The 20509-nt window shown below is 47.6% G+C and overlaps 3 protein-coding genes across 4 annotated transcripts in view; 2 read left to right on the top strand and 1 right to left on the bottom strand.

Annotated features, from left to right (window-relative positions):
* The window catches only part of CUNH1orf56 (chromosome unknown C1orf56 homolog), a 3407-nt gene extending 1958 nt beyond the window's left edge, over positions 1–1449 (top strand). The window contains exon 2 of the mRNA XM_017546321.2: positions 487–1449. Coding sequence (XP_017401810.1) covers positions 487–507 — 21 coding nt within the window. The 3' untranslated portion in view covers positions 508–1449. The remainder of the gene's footprint in view (positions 1–486) is intronic.
* Positions 1041–10229, bottom strand: CDC42SE1 (CDC42 small effector 1). Of its 2 annotated transcripts, XM_017546329.2 has the most exons (5): positions 9820–9964; positions 6352–6641; positions 5694–5804; positions 4283–4373; positions 1041–3370 (listed from the first exon to the last, which is right to left on the bottom strand). In XM_017546329.2, the coding sequence occupies exons 2-4, from the start codon at positions 6403–6405 to the stop codon at positions 4299–4301; spliced, it is 240 nt and encodes a 79-aa protein (XP_017401818.1). In that variant the 5' UTR covers positions 6406–6641; positions 9820–9964; the 3' UTR covers positions 1041–3370; positions 4283–4298. The 2 variants fall into 2 exon arrangements, 1 of the variants encoding a protein (XP_017401818.1); XR_005203065.1 differs by lacking the exons at positions 1041–3370; positions 4283–4373 and having other exon boundaries at positions 5708–5844; positions 9820–10229.
* On the top strand, positions 9749–17451 carry MLLT11 (MLLT11 transcription factor 7 cofactor). The gene is made up of 2 exons (XM_017546328.1): positions 9749–10908; positions 16181–17451. The coding sequence occupies exon 2, from the start codon at positions 16187–16189 to the stop codon at positions 16457–16459; it is 273 nt and encodes a 90-aa protein (XP_017401817.1). The 5' UTR covers positions 9749–10908; positions 16181–16186; the 3' UTR covers positions 16460–17451.
* The last annotated feature ends 3058 nt before the right edge of the window (positions 17452–20509 follow it).

Here is a 20509-nt window from a genome sequence, read left to right as displayed (position 1 = left end):
TTTTTTTTAGTCAAACCTGGTTTAAATCTTGTGGCTCTGCCACTTACTAGCTTTGTAAACCTGTTTCTTCATCTGAAAAGCAGGAATAATAATACTTCATAGGGTGTGAAGATTGATTGAGGTAAAGTGCACATAGTAAGATCTCAGATTTTGGCTGTTGTTACTGTTAAGCTGTATTAGTTAACTATTGACCCTCGTCAGCACTAGCATCCGGGAGAACTGTCCTCTGCATTACCACGAACTCCCAAAGGTTCTGGTTGACTTGTTACAGATGACAGGACTTTGAGGAAGGAAAGGCGATAAACAAAGCATATACTTGGTCATTTTGTTTTTTTCCTCCTTGTGTATCCAGTACCACTACTGATACAAAATAAGTGGGGGCGGGGGGCAGTAAGGTTGAGATGGGTTTGTGGGAGGGGGAGATGAAGCAAGGAAAAGAATATAGATGTGGTTGTAATTTCCCTTTTTCTCTTTTTCCTTACCCAGATAGACAGAAACCAGAGGTAATGGCCACTTCATCCACAGAGGAGGTGTCAGCATGTCAACCTCTCTTGCCCTTTCAATCCTAGCACCCACTAGATATTTTGAGTACAGAAAACAAAACTGGAAAATACATTGTTTGGTCTTGTGGGTTTTTTTTTTTTTTTCCACAGAGGTACCTGAGGGAGGAGAGACATAAATCTCTTCATCCCTAAGACTGAACTGTGTAATTAGCAGCCTCTGCCTTGTTTCTACTCCCTGTCTCTTAGGATAAAATGTTGATATTGCTCATTTTCCTCATTTCCAACATTGTTTTAAAACAAGTACTTCTTTTACAGACTTGAAAAATCTCAAATAAACGCTAAGAAAAGGGAGTAGGAAGAACAAGGAGCCGAGCCCTTGAAAGATGGCAGTGGTCTTGCTTTCATAATGCTTAGCCCTCTCTCCTCAAAAGGGCAATGTTGGTATAAAATTCCATCTCAGCCACTTTTGAGGTATTATCTTCATCAGCCATATCCATCCTTTAATCCAGCACACACCTGCAATGATTACTCTGCAACTATTTTGCTTAAATTTTTTATTTGAAAAATGTATTTAAAAGTCCAACAACTTTTTAATATAAATTATGACTCTCAAACCCATTCCCATCACTTTATTAGCGATGGTAGCATACATATTAGAGAAGGTAGCTAAAGGCAAGAGAGCACCAAAGGAAAAAGACTGTGTCCAAAGAAGAGGTATTAGAATGAGGCTGAATGAATCCAGAGATTCCAGGAGTCTCCAGTCTTTCTACCTATCCTGTTAACCCTCTAGATCTCTAGTATAACACTCAAGCTACTGAGCTATTTTAGGGCAACAAGTTGGGTTACTTTCAGAGCAACTAGCTTGACTAGAACTGAGAGTAAACTGGGAATGTATGACCAATCTTAGACCCTGAAAAATGGCAGAAAATACATGGAAATTTGAGGGAAAAAAATAGAACCTCAGTCACTGTTCTGTAGGTGGAAGCACACTGAATGGGTGGTGGAATTGGCAGAATGGATACCAGTTCCTACATTCCTGAACCCACTACCATAAAACAGGATGTTTCCTGTCACAAAGCTAATGAGACCCCAGCCTTCTTGTCTCAGAGCAGGAAGGAGCTCATCTGTCTTGTTCTGCCTTCCTAATTACCCTGGAAGGGCCAGAACGAACACCTGAGAATACTGAAAGTGCCTAAAGACCCCTGCTCCTGCGTTGTTTTCCCATCTAAAGCCAACTCTTCAGCTGGGGGGCAGTGGGACCTGGTCTTCAGACAAAACTCCCTGAGTCTAATGTGTGTCTGGATCTAGGACTAGGGCACAGAAATAGGGCTTAAAATTTGGCGAGGATAAGGAGTGTATCTACTGCTTCTGTCTCCCCTTTCCCCAGTCCTACCATACCCTGTTCATGTCTCTACACTGCAGGAACCACTTCTTCAGAGTGGGAGAACGGAGGAGCATGGTACCTGTCCATAGCGACATGCGAGCACAGGCAAAACACTGAATAGAGAATTGTTTGGAGATTATGTGCAGCTCTATTGAACCTAATTTATATGGGGTCCTAGTTCATCCATGGCTCAGGCTTAAGATGAGTAACATGATGAGGGTAGCGTGCCAAGCAGAAATCACTTAAGAGAAAAACATCTTGACTTTAGAGCTGTGGTTCTCAAATGGAGGTGATTTTGCCCCCTAGGAGAAATTTAGCAACGTATAGAGACATTTTTGGTTGTCGTAACTACGGTGGGCCAGGGATGCTGCTAAACACCCTGTAATGATGTAATGCACAAAACAGGAAACAGGTCTCCCTTACAAAGAACTCTTCAACCCAAAATGTCAAAGGCATCTCGGTTGTGAAACCTTGTTCTAGAGCCTCTCCCTGCTCCTGTGCTGTGAGGATCTTCAGACTCCTAAACTCACAGATGGTTGTTTTCAACCTATTTATCTTACCATCCTCAATGATCAGAAGTCCACCTTGAGACATAACTCCTAGTTCTGCCACCTTGTGGGTTTCTCTCCAGACCCCTCTTCCTCCTCTCACCCGGGCCAGCAGGGAGGTGGGCAGAGGGCAGGACAGATGCCCCAAGACTTAAATGGAACGTCATCACATGAAGAGCTCCCTCTTAACTCTTACTCTGTGGGAAACAATAAGGTTTCTAATAGGGATAGAGTTAAGGGCAGAGGCAACAGCAGGATGGGGATAATTAAGAGAACCTGAATTAAAGTTTTAATATTTTTAAAAAGAAAAGTTGCCGGGAAGCTAGTCAACAGAAACAGAGGATTAAAGGCCTAATTAGAGAATGAGACACTGGTATTAACGGAGAGATATTGAGGGGCTGTGAGCTTAAGGTTTGAAATCTAAAGATACAGAGTGGAAAAGGGAGTAGGCACCCCCACCAGCCCTTGCTTGACATCTGCATTAGTTCATTCCAGGAGGAAAGAGAAGGGCAGGGAGGTAGGGAGCTTCTCAGCAAAGCCAGCTTCAGCTTTGATAATCTCCTCCACCTACCCTATTTAAGGAATTCCAGGTTCAGAGTTTAAAAACAGGTAGCTACCAGACCATCATCCAGGAGACAGGAACTCATTCCAGGTTCCCAGAGAACTCCTATCTCAGATCTGAGGGTGTCCAGGGCTTCAGCTGAGCTCCTCTGGCTAACCAGTAGTCACTTGGTCAGTCCTGCTGCCTTGACCCCATCTCCAGGAGGGGCTATAGCCAGAGGGAGAAGAGGGAGTCCAGCCCCCAAACCCTGTGAGGCACTGTTAGGCAGATAGGGAAAAGAGGGGCCCTTAGATCACTGGTTCAAGGAGGGACCTGGTGGGGGCAGCATTTCTTCTGGGCTGGACACAGAATGGGGGTTTCAAGATGGCAGAACCTGAAATTAAAAAAAAGAAAAAGTTTTTCTTAAAGATGATTAGCCTTATAGAAAACCAAGGCTTTAGGAAGAAGGCACCACCTAGTACACTGTGTTCTTCACACTTCTGTCTGTACAACACCCTCTTGGTCTTTCTATATCTGACTTTTTTTTTTCTTTTCTTTTTTTTGAGATGGAGTCTTGCTCTGTCGCCCAGGATGGAGGGCAGTGGAACGATCTCGGCTCACTGTAACCTCCCCTTCCCAGGTTCAAGTGATTTTTGTGCCTCAGCTGCCAGAGTAACTGGGATTACATGCACGTGCCATCATGCCCAACTAATTTTTGTGTTTTTAGTAGAGACAGGGTTTCACCATGTTTGCCAGGCTGGTCTCAAACTCCTGACCTCAAGCATCTGCTCACTTCGGCCTCCCAAAGTGCTGGGATTACAGGTGCGAGCCACCACACCTGGCCTAGATCCTACATGCTTGAATCTTCCCTTCTAATTCCTCCCTACCTCCCATTCCTTTTTTGTTTTTTATTTATTTTTTGAGGCAGAGTCTCATTCTGTCACACACGCTGGAGTGCAGTGGTGTGACCTTAGCTCGCTGTAACCTCTGCCTCACAGGTTCAAGCGATTCTCATGCCTCAGCCTTCTAAATAGCTGGGACTACAGGTGCACACCACTGTGCCCAGCTAATTTTTGTATTTTTTGGTAGAGATAGGGTTTTGTATCGTTGGCCAGTCTGGTCTTGAACTCCTGGCCTCAAGTGATCCACCCACCTCAGCCTCCCAAAATGCTGAGATTACAGGCATGAGCCACTGTGCCTGGCCACACCTCCCATTCTTGCGTGAGAAGATCAGGGCTCTGAGTCAGGGTATCAGATTGTATTGTTATGGGGGTGAGGTGTTGGGTTGGTTCCTCTAATCACTCACCATTCCATTATTGGAGCTATAAGCCCCTAGAATTGCTCCATGGCCTATCTCGGTTTCCCTTGGATCTCATCTGCTCCTGAACTGCCCCTGTCTGTGAAAAAACAGATGTGAGACACCTTCCTAAGTCTTCATATCCCACAGTAAGAATTCTATTTCGTGCCCTCCAGGGAAGAGGTTGATGCCATCTCCTTGACAATAGCAGCTGCCTACTAACCGCCATTCCTCCTAGGGGAGTCTCAATGCCTCCTTTCACACTAGCCTTCATGAGGATGAGGTAAAATGGATTTTTTACTAATAACATTCCCTCACAATGGATTCTCCCCTATATATATGAGTTTCAGGATCAAGGAAGAGACTATATCTCTAGACCCATTTCCCTTATTTTGGGAACAGAAGTACATCTTAGACATTATTTAGGACAAAGGTACTCAGCTTTTTCCCTGTCCCAACACTCCTAACCATATAGATATATATATACACATACATATACTGTAGTACCAAGATAGCTGTTTTTTTTTTTGTTTTTTGAGAAGGAGTCTTGCTCTGTTGCTCAGGCTGGAGTGCAATGGCGGTCTCGGCTTACTGCGACCCCCACCTCCCAGGTTCAAGCGATTCTCCTGCCTCAGCTTCCTGACTAGCTGGGACTACAGGCACCCACCACCATGCCTAGCTAATTTTTGTAATTTTAGTAGAGACGGGATTTCACCATGTTGGCCAGGCTAGTCTCAAACTCCTGACCTCGTGATCTCCCCACCTTGGCTTCCCAAAGTGCTGAGATTACAGGTGTGAGCCACCATGCCCAGCTGAGATAGCAGTTCTTTTTTTTTTTGAGACAGAGTCTTGCTCTGTCACCAGGCTGGAGTGCAGTGGGGTGATCTCAGTTCACTGCAACCTCTGCCTCCTGGGTTCAAGTGATTCTCCTGCCTTAGACTCCCAAACAACTGGGACTACAGGTGTGCACCACCACGCCCAGCTAATTTTTGTATTTTTAGTAGAGACAGGGTTTCACCATGTTGGCCAGGCTGGTGTCGATCTCGTCTCATGATCCGCCCGCCTCGGCCTCCCAAAGTGCTGGGATTACAGGCAGGAGCCACCAAGCCTGGCCAAGATAGCAGTTCTTAATTAGGAGAAGAGAGGATTAGAGTTTTTGGAAAAAGTCCTCCCACTATTAAGATATATATATTCCCTACCCCAGTGAAGAACAATTTGCTAAGTTGTAAAGATGAGAGAACCTAAGCCCAGACACCTAAAATGCCAGGTCTCGAGTGTCCACAACTGGTGACCAAGACTAGAATCCCAGGTTTTTACTTCCCCATTGAGTATTTTCATATGTCCCTAGCTTGAACTTTCAAAAAGAGGGAACAGTTATAGACCTCACCCCCGTATCAACCTCTCCCCATTCCCTTGTTACCATGGCAAGTCCATCTCCGGCTCCCATCTCCCCAGAGCCAATGTGAGTCAGGTGGACAAAATTCATTGGTTCCCCAATCATGGTCCGGTCAATCCGTCTTCTCTTCTTCTTCTGCTTGGAGAAGATAAGGAGTCATGTCTGAAGGCCCCTCCTCCGGTCAGCATGGAGGAAAGGAAAAGAGTCTTGAAAACCACTAAAAAGCTAAGGGCCTGGTGGGAAGAGGGGATGTGGCATTGTAACAGGGAGATCACAGGGCCTGAAAGGCAAAGCTGGAACAACGTCAGCGCACAGAAGCCACAGACCAGGGTGGTGAGGGCAGTGACCTGCAGAGTTAACACTGGACGACGAAAGGACATGTCAAAGTCACCTCTGACTGATGACGAAACAATGGGGGAGAGTGGCAGGTATGCAGCTCTACCCACAAACCCCGCCCAGCTCAGAATGGACAGAACAAGAGATAACAGCTATGACTATTCACTTATTCCATCACCCAGTCCCCTTTGTTCCACATACACAGCTGCCTGACCACAGAAGCTCCTGAGAGAGGAAGGCAAGAAGTGTGCTTTTTAGATGGCAGAGCCTAGATGGTGTGGCTACCTCACCCACTGCACACGGTAACTGACTGCTCTTGGGTTAGGGTGGGGGTGGGGAGACTCACCGGCTGGGGTTTCTCTACCACACAGCAGCCCAGTTTGTGCCAAAATTCACTCATGTTCCCTGATGGTTCCAGCTTCACTCCTCTGTCTGAGGCCCCAGAGGGCTCTTGCTCTGGTGTTTGGACAGCCCACTCCTCTCTCTCCCCAGAGGTTCACTCAGCTGGATGGGTCCAGAGAAAGTGGCTTGGAAGCCTTAACTGAGCAGTGAAGGTCAGTGTCTGAGACCCGGAGAGATGAACAGGACCAGGTGGGCAGGCAGGCACAAGGTTATGTCTTCCTCAGACTTGGAACCCTGGATTAGAAGAAAGTAAAAAGAAAGATCAGTGAGAAATCTCTCCCTCCCCCAATCCTTGAGAAACCTCCTTATGAGCCTGTTTCTTGCCAGTGCTCCCTGAGAGGCCCTAGGCCTATACACCAACACTCATGTGCCCAAAGAGTAAGAACCTTAGTTTGACTCTAAGAAAAAGGAACAGAACCAAAAGGACACCAAGGGGTTAAGGAGCAGTGGCTGGCGGTACTGAGGGAGAGGAAGGGGGCTAGAAGCACTTAGAGTTAAGAGGATGGGCAAGGACCAAAGGACAGTGGCAGAAATTAGCAAAGTTGGGGTGCTACAAGCTCCAGCTCCCTTCTCTCTGGGTTTAGGGCAGAAGGGGAGGGGCACTTAAGTGACTCTGAAGAGGAAATAGTGGTTTTTTGTTCTCACAAACAAGGTCTCCACCCTGTCCCTCCCTTTTTTCTTACCTTGCCCTCAGCACCTATATTTTCTTTGAGAATAGGCGAGGCCTGGACCACTGAGGTTCTAGGAGACTAACTGTGGCAGGCTGGACCTCAGGAAAGACTTTCAACAATGAGGAATTTCTTTCCTCTCTGTTTGCTACCCTGTTCCTTCTACTTTCCCTCCAGTAAAATCCAACCCCTCCCAGAAGCTAGTCAGCAGTTCCTTTATTACTTGACCTTGAGATCCTTCCTGAAGGCTGTGTACACTCTGTTTATCTGTGCTCTGTATCACTGCACTCCTGTGTGTACACCTCTGTTTGCACAGACGTGGCATGGCCCTATCTCCACGTGTGTCCTCTATAGATCTTCTGGGTACAGGTTGTAGGTACATGTGCCGGGTATCTTCTGTCTCATGAGGAATATTTTCCCCACCCACCACATGTCCTATCTGCCACTCTGCTCTGCCTCACACCCTGTAGGATCCAGGCTCCCTTCCAGCTGGGACCTATTCTCTCCTCCCTCCTCACCAATTCCACCCTCAAGCTTCATCGACCAACCAGACACAGGGAACTTCCTCCCTTCCCACTACCACGAGCCAGGGGAGGGCACATCTGGGTTTCTTCTTAGACTCATGGCATTTCCCCAGTCCTATAGTACAGACAACCTCAAAGATTCCAAAAAGGGCAGTTTCAAAAATATGACACTTTAACATGAATAGGAATCTCCCTTTCTTGCAGGCTGGGAACCTTGATGCTCTGGCACCCTAGACTGATTTAAAAACAAGAGATAGTGGGGTGCAGCAGCATGTGCCTGTCATCCCAGCTACTGGGGAGGCTGAGGAAGGAGGATTGCCCGATCCCAGGAGTTGGAGGCTACAGTGAGCCATGTTTGCACCACAGCAGTCCAGCCTGGGNAGGTGAGTGAGACACCCAAGTATGCTCTCCTTTTCTCTCTCTCTTTTTCTCTCGGGCCTTCTGGGCCTTAGGCTTTATTTGATCCTTTTAACAATCAAATACAAAACAAAAAAACCCACACACACAAAAAGGAAAGGTGTTTTTGTTTTTTTTAAACAGTGTTAAGATGAGATCACACAAACACTCAAATGCAGCTTCAGGGGGAGGGAAGAATCTAGGAGGCTGGACTTTCTCTTACTTCCCTTCCCACCACTGGAAGGGAGGAGTAATCAGAAGGAGCGGAAGCTAAAACACAGCTGCCCAGAGAGAGGAGCTGTGGTCAGTGGGACGTCAGTCAGTCCTAGGGTTTGTCCTGATGGTGGTGATGGCAGGTGGAAAATGAAGAATTAGAGGAAATTCCCAACACCAGCAGACAGGCTGTGCTGAGACTGGACCTCCCTCAACATCCCCACCCTGCTCAAAGCTGAGGGACAGAGGTGGACAGTGCTGGGAGGGAAGAGGAGAAGGGGGGGGAGGAGAAGGAGAGAGGGAAAGGGGCAGTGGAGAGAACAAGGCCATTTCTGTTTCTTTTCCAGGGACCTGACCAGAGCTGGGTGGAGGGAAAGCGTGCGTGGGGGACTTGGCATGAAATGACCAATGATGAGAAGTGACCAGGAAATTCCATTCCCTAGGACGTTAGGGTCTCTGAAACTTGCGGTTGGGGTCAGAGTGTGAAGAAGACAGGTCAGGGTGAATGTGATGGTGGCGCAGGGCAGGGGGAATGGAAAAAAAGCCAGAAAAGGAAGTAAAGCCATTGGCGTCCACTCTTTACAGCAGCCAGACAAGAGTGGGTTGAGGGAAAATGAAGTCCTGAGCTGGCCAGCCCAGGCGGAGGAGCCACCTGAATCCAACCCCACAGTGAATGGGAAGGGGCTGAGAAAACAGGAGGGATGAGGATTAGACCCCGTCCTGAGAGCCAGGTGGCGCTCAGAACTGCGCCTCTCGGACGGGAAGAGTGAAACATGGAACCGGGAAAGACACCCCCCTCCTCCACCAAAGTCACACTAGGACTTGAGGGGCTCAAAGCTGTTGGGAGGTGAGCAGAAGGGATGGGAAAGAGGTGCCAGGGAGGAAGGATGTACAGAGCTAGTTCTCTGGTCCTGTTCTGGCCCCAAACCGGTTCTCCCGGTCCCACCGCCTCTGGCCCTAAGGCCTCCAACCCGCGGCCTGACAAGCCCTCACATGAAGCAGCTGGAGAGAAAGAAAGAATCGAGGGAATGGAATGGGAAGTTCTGGCTAGAAGCCCGGGGCGGCAGCTGGTCCCCGTGTGGGACCCCTAGACATGGAGGGCTGCTGAGGGGCTCTGGAGAAGCGGAGTGGACCCCATATTTCAGCCAAGTGACAGGCCCAGCACCAACTCTACCCGTCCCCCGGAAAGGTCTTCTGGGGGCTTAATTAAGAGGAAACAGACCTAGGCCCTAAGCCTCCACTCCCCAAACATATTCAATCACGCAGACTCCATATCCGTCTCCCCCCACAACCCAACTCTACCCAGAAGTTCCCTGCTCTTCCCAACCCTGAACCGGATTGGGACCTCTCTGGAAATCTTTCGGACCCTCTCCCTCCCACCTCCCCCAACATTCCAGTTCCTTCTTTCCCTTCTACTCTTCAGCGGCCTCAGGCTGCGCACCCCGGGAGCGCGGATGAGGACGGCCGCCCCGGGCGCGCACCCCTTTCCCACCGCCCCTGCATCTCTGCAGCCCCGGACACTCGCCTCCCCCACCCCCCGCATCCGGTGCGTCCCCGCCTGGCCCTGCCGGCGCGGCGGGCGGGCCGGGGGGACCAACTGCACGGCCTCACCTGCTCTTCTCCGGCATCCAGACGTCCAGCTACAGCTGGTGGGGGTGAGGGGCTCTCCTCCGTGCCAGCCAGTGTGGGCTTCCCCGGGCCGGCTCCGCGGCGCAGTGGGGGAGCCGAGGACGAGCCGGCAGAGGTGGGGCCGGCTGAGGGCGGAAGCGGCGGCGACGCGATTACGAAACCCGTCCGGCTGTGAGCCGAGCGCACTGCTCCCCCCTGGACTGCGGAGGCACTGCACTGTGCGGGGCGTGGGAGGGGGCCTCTGCAGCCCCCGAAGGCCGCCGCCCTTGCGGGGCGAGCCGGAGAATGGACACCTCGAGGAAGGCCTGGCACCCAAGCGGGGGCCCCTGGAATCGCACGTTCCCTTTTAGCGCCAGGCATTTTGGGGCAAAACGAAGGGAGCCCCCCAAACCTCCAGACCTAACCAAGTTCAGAGATAAGCAGAAGCACGCCCACCAGCCCATCTCTTAAGCTCTACCCCCCCATCTCTTAAGCTGTACCCCAAATGGAATAGGACCAGGTTTATTTAGCCATTGTGAGGGTAGAGAGGCGAGTCAGGAGGAGCAGGGATTGGGAGAAGGGATGGAAAAATTTTCTGATTCTTAAAAATACCTTGTAACCTAAAGTCCTTAAACTGTGGAGGAAAGGAATACTCCTTTCCCTTGTTTTCTAGAGTTAAGATTTCAAATCCAAAAATTAGAGGCCCTAAAATTAGAGAGCAGTTAGCTGCTCATTCATTCCACCCCCAGTCAGCACGGGGGTGCTGGAAGAGATCAGGAATAATAGTGCAGACCAATGAGCCTACGGAGATGCTTCAATTCTCTCTGCTTCCCTCAACTGTTCTGGAACCTATCGTTTGAATTAGCCGAGTCAGGCAGGAGGGGGCGGGGATCCTTCCGCCCTTCTTAGGAGGGGCTGCATTGCAGGGGGAGAGTGAGCAGACAGACTCTGTCACTGAAGAGGGAAAGGGAGTGAGAAGACAAAGCCGTCCAAGCCCCAACAGCTTTGTATTTCTCCAGCCCGGCGCAGACCCCCGAGCCCCCGAGGCACTCCCTCCATCTTTGGAACACGCCGGTAATTGATTGATAACAGGTAAACCAAACTGAGGGAGGGGGGCAGGGGGCTTCAAAGATAGAAGCGCCGCTGCTTCTGGTTAGGTTGGAGACCCCACATAAGGTGGGGGACAGCTGAAGAGGAGAGAAGGGGGCGCTGTGAACAATGGATAGTAATTTCTTCACAGCATCCATGCCTGGTTATCTTGTACAGACCATTAATTTCTAACCATCTACATGTAGTTATTTCTCTGTACCTACCTCCTTATTTCAAGCGTCCTTTTCTATAACTTACTATCCTGTGTATTTAACATTTTCAGTCTACTTATCTTCCTTTGCAAGCTATAATTTGTTCTACCAGCTATTTAATGAATCTTTAGTCCTACTGTATCTCTCTGGCCTCTACTTCCCTATACTTGCAATTTTTTTTCTATCGTGTTCTATGTGTCTCTATAAGAGGGAATTTGGGAGAGAGTTATATGGGATAATGTTGAGTATAATTCTGACCTTTCTTTGGACAATCTCCTTCTCTTCACCTCAAACCTTTGCTCCAAAGAAAGAGGCAGCCTGGGGTAGGAAAGGTGGGAGCCTCTGTGTTGGAGAACTGCCTGATTTCACAGTGAAATCTATATAGCTCACAGGAGCTTGGTGTGGGGACAGATTCTGGAAAAGAATGATTATTTGCAGCTCGGTGGAATAGGTGGGGGAATGCTAACAGGAAAATCCAAGCTGTGAGTGAGACACACATTATGAGATGCCAGAGAGCTTCTACTCCCCTCTGCCACCACCACCACCACCACCTTGTCCTTCCCCCTTCCCCATGGTGGCAGCATGACACAGCAAGGCCCTGTTGAGTAGGCCTTGGATACCCATAAAGGGTCTGGAAAAAGGATATTTGGGCGTGTCTGTGTGGCTCCAGAGACACTACATTTCTAATCTATATATTTGCTAATCATGTATCTCTAAGAATAGAGTGATATTTAGAAATTGCCTTTGCCCGAAATACCTGGATAATTTTAAATGAAGGATAGTGGGAACATTTATTGAGCATATATTGTGGTAGAAGGTACTGTCAAACCCTTTACCTGATAGATGTAAAGATAGTTGAAGTAGGGGTGGAGAGCATCTGTGGAGGGGAAGGGGAAGCTAGCCAAAAAGGGACCTTTTCCAAAACTGGGAGTATTTGATAATTAAATCCATACTATATTAAATCAAAAATTTCATTACTATTTACATAAGTGAATAGTATTTTAACTTCTATTTTCTGTGTAGTCTTACTTTATATTCTTGACTTGATTTTAATGCCACGTAGGCTTGCATGCATGTCTTTCATGAATGTATTTGGTACCCTGTGTACATGTCTCTGGGTAAATGATATAGAGATTTTAGGCCTTTTAATATTTCATAAAATTTCCTTTAACTTTTTAAATTGCAAGATAGCTCTACCAAACACTTAGGGACTATTTGAGCAGCTTTTTTCTCAGATTCTAGCTTGCTCTCCACTGCCTTTTGCTTTTCCCCATTCAGATCACAATGACAGGACAATCACCTAACCCACAGAATATCTATTCTTCAGTAACTCAGAATTCTTTTAAGTTTTGAGAATACTGGTATAGGGTTATATAAAGCTGTTGGCAACTGTCCATGTACAACACAAAAAGGGATCCAACTGGGAATTATGAGACCTGGATTCTATACAAACTGGCTGGAAGTTTTCCCAAGTCATTAATTTCTAAGATGTCTTCTAGTGTTAAAATTCTACAGTTTCCCTCCCCATCCCATGATTCTATTTTTTAAAGAGCCTATAATGTGCCCTGCATTATACTAAGCTCATTCTGGAGAAGACCTGTCAGGGAGGAGATAAAACATAAGCCAGGTAGCTGGGGAAATAACTGGTAACAGTAAGAATTCCTGTAGGTAACAGTACTGACTTCTAGGGTATGCTTCTTAGGATCTCTGTAGTCCCAGATTTAAGCAGAGGGTGGTTGGTTAATGGATACAATCATTTTTTTGTAGCTCTCTTTCTGTGCACGTCTCTGCAAAGTACTATGGAGATGATCAGAGTTGAGTATCATAGGATGATGACCTCACCTTTCCAACATGCTCCCCCACCCTGCTCCAATCCCTGCATCACCCTCCTTCTAAGCAGCTTCTCTGCTGAGTAATGCTCAGTTCCCAGGGTTTATTTTGGAACTTAAAGTAAGAAGAAAAAGAACAACTCAGAATTCACTTTTAACATTAAAAACATCCTAGCCTACCCACTCTCCATTCCTGAAGCCCCCACACTCTCACACTTCACTGTGTTCTAGATTAACGCTTTCTTCTTCTGCCTTAGTACAGTCATTTCACATTATATTGGAGCATTTTGGTACCTATTTAAGGCCATTATATAGGGGTCCCAGTTCTGGTGAGACCTAATAGAGTGTGTTGGAGAAAGGCCTTTTGAAACCTGAGGTTCTGTTTTTTGTTTTGTTTTGTTTTTTGAGATGGAGGCTCGTTCTGTCGCCCAGGCTGGAGTGCAGTGGTGTGATCTCAGCTCACTACAACCTCCGCCTCCTTGGTTCAAGCAGTTCTCCTGCCTCAGCCTCCTGAGTAGCTGGGACTGCAAGCACCTGCCACCACTCCCGGCTAACTTTTTGTATTTTTAGTAGAGATGGGGTTTTACCGTGTTAGCTAGGATGGTCTCGATGTCCTGACCTTGTGATCTGCCCGCCTCAGCCTCCCAAAGTGCTGGGATTACAGGCGTGAGCCACCGCACTTGGCCTGGGGTTCTGTTTTTGGAGGTGGTAGAATGTTCTTTCTGCTCCTTTGGGAACATTTCAACTAATGCTTCTTGACCCTTGGCTAGTGAGCAGCAGGGTGGAGGCTGCAGGCAGCTGTAATAGACATATAATATCCGGCAGGGTGTGGGTAGGAGTAGAGAAAGTGACAGATCCATTAACGCATGGAAGAGTATCTGATTCCATTAAGGGACCTTCTTCCAATCTGAACTTTACTTCCTTACCTGGAATTTCCAATCCATTTGCATATCATCAGAATACTTGAGCATTGAGAGCAGAGAAAAGAGACCCTGTTACAGGGTACAACATAGGAACATTCTTTTAGCACCTGGGTTTTGTTCTGAAGGAGAGGTAGGCTAGAGAGAAATAGATTATTATTATTATTATTATTTTTGAGACAGAGTCTCACTCTTATTGCCCAGGCTGGAGTGCAATGGCACAATCTTGGCTCACTGCAACCTTCGCCTCCCAGGTTCAAGTAATTCTTCTGCCTCAGCCTCCTGATCTGCTGGGATTACAGGCACATGCCAGCACACCCAGCTAATTTCTGGTATTTTTAGTAGAGACAGGGTTTCACTATGTTGACCAGGCTGATCTTGAACTCCTGACCTCAGGCAATCCACTCACCATAGTCTCCCAAAGTGCTGGGATTACAGGTGTAAGCAACCGTGCCCGGCTGAGAGAAATAGATTATTAAGGCTTACCTATGGGCTAGTATATGGGAAAGGCAAAGTATTCATAGTGAGATAAAGTTAATCAGGAGCCTTGAATGTCTTTGTGTACAAAGCCCAGCACCTGTGTACAGAGAAAGTAGACTGATTTTTACCCTTGTGGAAACTTCTAGTTTGTTGAAGGCAATAAGGCCATCCCTGTACATAAAATACATTAACAGTGATCTGTAATCACAAACTGATGGAGTTAGGTAAAACTCTACAGGGTGTTGAGGGAGATGCTGGAGGAAATACAGTAGATGAAGCTGAGTAAGTTTAAGGAAGTTACCCTGGAAAAGGTGAGTTTATAGTAGGGTTTAGAAGGCAAGAAGGAAAATAGAAAGCAGAAAAGTCATGGAAGGCCTTTTCACACATACCATGACCTATTAAACCAAAGTCAGAAGAAAGTCAAATATTTGTAAATATAATAGGAGTTTGGGGCTGGGCATGGTGGCTCACGCCTGTAATCCCAGCACTTTGGGAGGCCGAGGCAGGCAGATCACCTGAGGCTGGGAGTTTGACACCAGCCTGACCAACATGGAGAAACCTCCATCTCTACTAAAAATACAAAATTAGTCGGGTGTGGTGGCGCATGTCTGTAGTCCCAGCTACTCGGGAGGCTGAGGCAGGAGAATTGCTTGAACCCAGGAGGTGGAGGTTGTGGTGAGCCAAGACTGCACCATTGCACTCCAGCCTGGGCAACAAGATGGAAACTCCGTTTCAAAAAAAAAAGGAATCTGGGCTAGGGGAACAGGGATCCTCTATAGAATTGAATAGTTTGTTTGTTTTTTTAAAGACAGGGTCTCACTCTGTTGCCCAGGGTAGAATGCAGTGGCACAATCTCAGCCCACTGGAACCTTTGCTTCCTAGGCTCAAGTGATTCTCCCACTCAGCCTCCCAAGTAGCTAGGGCTATAGGCACGCCCTACCATGCTATGCCCAGCTAATTTTTTTGTAGAGATGGAGTTTCGCTATGTTGCCCAGGCAGGTCTGGAACTCCTGGTCTGAAGCCACCCTCCTGCCTTAGCTTCCCAAAGTGCTGGGAATACAGGCGTAAGCCACTGAGCCCTTGAATGGAGTCCTGAAATGTGGAAAGTTTTTTTTTTTTTTTTTTAGACAGAGTCTCGCTCTGTTGCCCAGGCTGACTGCAATCTCCCCCGGCTGGATTCCAGCAGTTCTCATGCCTCAGCATCTCTAGTAGCTGGCACTACAGGCATGAGCCACCACGCCTGGCTAATTTTTTGTATTTTTAGTGGAGACAGAGAATTTCCCCATGTTGGATAGGCCGGTCTCGAACTCCTGGCCTCATGATCCACCCACTTGGCCTCCCAAAGTGCTGGGATCACAGGCATGAGCCACTGCACCTGGCTGAAAAGTGGAAAGTATTTTAAGGTGCAGAATGGAGAGTTAAGCAAGACAGGAATGAACGTAACTATAACAGAGGCTATACACTGCTAGGAAGAATGGGCTAGATTTTGGAAGGCCTTGAAAATCAGACCCAGTGTGGATTTGATGCAATAGACAGTAAATAAGTCATTCAAAGATGGGAAGAAATTTAGGAAATAGTAGAAACTCATAATAAAGGAAGGGTTTCTGAAGCTTGTCCAAGGGAATTTGGATTATCTCCAGAGGCAATTGGGGATGTTAAGTTTCTTTTTTTTTCTCCCCAAATTCCTTTTCACTGGTAGGCTTAGAGAATGTACAATTTTAATAGAAAAAAAGAAATTGCTTTTTACCGGTACGAGGAGTATCTAAGCAAGGAAAGGCCATAGGCCACAAATAAGTTGCTGGAGCATGAAGACTGACAAGTGGTTTCTTTCTAGGAAGCTATGAGGGACCCTGTGAGCAGCCAGTATAGCTCCTTTCTTTTCTGGAGGATGCCCATCCCAGAACTGGATCTGTCGGAGCTGGAAGGCCTGGGTCTGTCAGATACATCCACGTACAAGATCAAGGACAGCAGCGCTGACGAAATGATCGGGCAAGCAACTGGAGCAAAGCAGGAGAAAAACCCTGAAGGTGATGCCCTCCTTGAGTACAGCACCTTCAACTTCTGGAGAGCTCCCATTGCCAGCATCCACTCCTTCGAATCGGACTTGCTCTAAGGCCAAGACTTCTCTCTCCCACCACCTTGCCCTCATTGTCTTTCCTCTCAAGCCCCTTCCTTTCCACTCCTTTCCCATTTTAATCTTGTTCTCTATTGTGTTGGTGGTGCTGATGAATCTGCCAGAGTTGAGTTGTATGTATGTATTTATTTATCTATCTACTCCATTTCTCTTAAAAGCCCTCAAGTCATAAAGTAAATGGTTCAAGCAATGGGGTACTGGGTCACAGGGATTCCTCCTTTTCCCCCCAAATATTAACTCCAGAAACTAGGCCTGATTGTGGATACCTGAGAGTAGTATAGTAGTGCAAAATGGAAGACTGATTTTTTACTCCATTTTAATCAGCTTCAGAGATTGCTTAAACCTTCCTAATTTCCTGCTCCAGGCCAGTAACCACAAATATTTCTTCAAGGAGGGATGAAAACCTCGGAAGTTTTAATTTGAGATTATCTGCTATGAAACAGTATTTCTAAAAGGCTAAGGTGATAAGTCTCTTCTTTTTTGATCCTGCTTTCTTGTAATATATTTCCTCAGAGAAATCAAAGAGGTAGTTAGAAGTATAAAACAAGAGAAATAATACATTATGGAAAATGAAAATAGGGAAAATAATTGAATCATTTTAGAAGTAGCTAATTTCTTTTCTCAAGAGTGTCCCTTCTTCAGGCCTACTCACTTTACAACTTTGCTCCTGTGGGTTGAAAACTCTAGCTAAAGAAAGATATCAAATCTTAATATGCATTCTTGCTATTATGATAGTTTTTAAGGTTTCAATTCCATCTTCCGAACTGCGTAAGTCCTTAGTATTTTAGCCTTACCTCCTGCATTTGCAATATGTAATACTGATCAGTGGGCAAAGTTCTTCACCTGCACTGAGACACTGAAATGAACAATTACATTCTGACTCTACATCTTGTCCTCAATCCTTCCAAAATTATTGTTGCCGATTTGTGCTGCCATTTACTCATTTATTTAATAAAGACATTCAATCCCAAGACTGGAGTCTAGTTTTTTTCTCTCTTCACAAGGGAAGCCGTAGAAATCTGAGAAATTAGCCTTGGTTTCACATTCAGCTTATACATTTTATTTTTTTATTTTGAGACAGGGTTCTGCTGTGTCACCCAGGCTGGAATGCAGTGGTGTGATCATGGCTCACTGCAACCTCCACCCCCCAGGGTCAAGGGATCCTCCCACCTCAGCATCCCAAGTAGCTGGGATTACAGCTGCCCGCCACCATGCCTGGCTAATTTTTGTATTTCTCATAGACACAGGGTTTTGCCATGTTAGCCAGGCTGGTCTGGAACTCCTGACCTCAGGTGATCTGCCCACCTTGGCCTCCCAAAGTGCTAGGATTAAAGGCATGAGCCACCACACCCGGCCTCATTTTATCTTTCTATAATAATATTCAACTTATAGGAAGAATAATTTGAATAGCATTTAGACATTAAATGGTGAACTTCAAATTGAACAGATAAATAACGAAAGGGCAAAATCAACTTAAAATCAGAAAAGTAGTTACGGAGACAACTACAACCACTCTTCTGCCTGACCACCGACTACCAACATATTTCAGGTAATAATTCCCCTAGGTGCCTAAGAAGATAAACTAATTCACGTTATCTGCTTAACTGTTAGGTTTTGTGTGTGTACTCTATGAAAGGCACTGAGCCAAACTGAATGTAAACGGGAATCAGACCAGACTCCAACTCTCAAGAGAAACTGAATACCAATATGGATAGGATAGCATTGGGCAGAGTACCGTAAATAACATTATCTAGAGAAGTCCCCAAGAGGGAGATAAAAATATAAATCTGGCCGGGTGCGGTGGCTCACACCTGTAATCCCAGCACTTTGGGAGGCCCTTAAGAGGGAGGATCACAAGGTCAAGAAATAGAGATCATCCTGGCCAACATAGTGAAACCCCGTCTCTAATAAAAATACAAAAATTAGCCGGGTGTGGTGGCAGGCACCTGTAGTCCCAGCTACTTGGGAGGCTGAGGTAGGAGAATTGCTTGAACCCAAGAGGTAGAGGTTGCAATGAACCAAGATCATGCCACTGCACTCCAGCATGGCGACAGAGCAAGACTTCATCTCAAAAAAAAAGGCAAATCCTCCCCTCAAGACCATGAAAAGCCCACATCTAAAGATGGTCCCAGTCTAATGAAGTACGGGGCCAGGGAGGATAAGTAGTGCGTCCTTTCCTATTCACTGAGTTTTGAAGGGCTCCTTCAGAGTCCTTCGGTCATGGCAATTGGTGGGTGGAAACAGGTATCAACTGTTTGGTTAATAAAATGACTAAATGGATTTGCAAACTCCTGCTCCACCCTCTTGCAGCCCTCCAAAAAGGAATGACTCAGGGTGGGTGCGGTGGCTCACGCAGGTAATCCCAGCACTTTGGGAGGCCGAGGCGGGCAGATGACTTGAGGTCAGGGGTTCGAGACCAGCCTGGCCAACATAGTGAAACCCCGTCTCTACCAAAAATACAAAAAATAACCCAGCGTAGTGGTGGCGGACGCCTGCAATCCCAGCTGCTGGGGAGGCTGAGGCTGGACACGGGAGGTGGAGATTGCAGCGAGCCGAGATTGAGCCACTGCACTCCAGCCTAGGCGAGGAAACGAGACTCCGTCTCAAAAAAAAAGAAAAAGAAAGAAATGACCCAGTTATTTGTTTCACTGTTCGCACTGACAGCTTGGCTCTGGGGTCCTTACATTCGGGCTGTAACTGGAAAAATGTGTCCATCAGGCACAGAACCGAATTCACGAGCAAAGCCAGGAACGTCCCAAACAGCTGGACCCGAGGTTAGGATAAGGAAGCGAGGCTGTCCTGTCAACCTAAGCCTGGCCGCCCCGGAGCCCCGCAGAAGCAGCCAAGAGGTAAGACGCAAACTGCAGGACTGATGCACCATCTGAGGCTCCCTCTGCGGTTCGTCAACTTTTAGGAGCAAACACCAACGCCGGGCTCCGTCCCCTGCTGGAACTATTCAGACGCGCAAGACACGTAACCAGCAATCCTCCGCCCCGTTAAATAGTCCTGCCGAGGATGCCTCGGGGACGCTCTTTTCCACCACAGAAGTCCCTCGACAGACAGGCGATGAGCCTCGGGGATGCATCATCTTTCTGGCCGAATGGGAGTACGGGTTTTCTGATCATTTTCCCTTCACAGATTCCTCCGCCAGAACTCAGTGGCGGCGTCTTCACTTCCGGGTCCGCCATTTTGTTGCCTCCGTTTCTCCACGAGGGGGGGTTAAAGGCCCCCAAAACATGAATACATGAAAAGAGCAAAAAGTAACCGTCCTTGACAGAGAGCCTTAACTAGAGAAGGATACGGGACTAAACTGGCGGGCTCCGTGGAAGTGCGGCCGGCAGCGTCCCGGACAAGGAGGTGAGGGGGAAGAAGAGACGTGTGGACTCCGGGGGGTGTCAGGGCTGGAAAGGAAAGTGCCGTGAGAAGTCGCACTGCTTCCCGGTCAACCTCCGACTTCTGGGTGCTGACCGAGCAGCGCCCCGTCGCCAAAGCGGGGGCAGCTGGGGGATGGGGACGGAGAGGAAGGGGATGTTGTCGGGAGGAAGGGGAGGGGACTGGAAGGAGGTGAAGAAGGGGGTGGGTGTAAGACCTGGGGCTCGGGAGCTGGACCTAGGGAAGCCCTGGCCGCGGAGGTGACCACTAGGGGGCGGCGCGGAGCCGGGGCTGAGGCCTGTCCCCGAGACTGAGACTGGCTTCCTGCCCGAAATTGGTTTCCGTCTTTCAGACAGACATTAGTGTGAGGAATTGGAGGGTTTATGATAGAGGGGGAAACGGCGACTCTCATTCTCTGATCCTAATAATAACCTGAAAGATTATTAGTGAACTCGGTAATTTGAATGAGAACAGTAAGGGCCCCACCTCTGCTGTTTTTTTTCTTTTTTTTTTTTTTAAGACTTGAGTCTCGCCGGGTGCGGTGGCTCACGCCTGTAATCCCAGCACTTTGGGAGGCCGAGGCGGGTGGATCACGAGGTCGAGAGATCGAGACCATCCTGGTCAACATAGTGAAACCCCGTCTCTACTAAAAATACA

The sequence above is a fragment of the Cebus imitator genome, unplaced genomic scaffold (genome assembly GCF_001604975.1).
Source record: "Cebus imitator isolate Cc_AM_T3 unplaced genomic scaffold, Cebus_imitator-1.0 Scaffold188, whole genome shotgun sequence".
Classification (NCBI taxonomy): Eukaryota; Metazoa; Chordata; class Mammalia; order Primates; family Cebidae; genus Cebus; species Cebus imitator.
The sequence above is the reverse complement of the archived record's forward strand: the minus strand, read 5'-3'. Positions and strand labels throughout refer to the sequence as shown.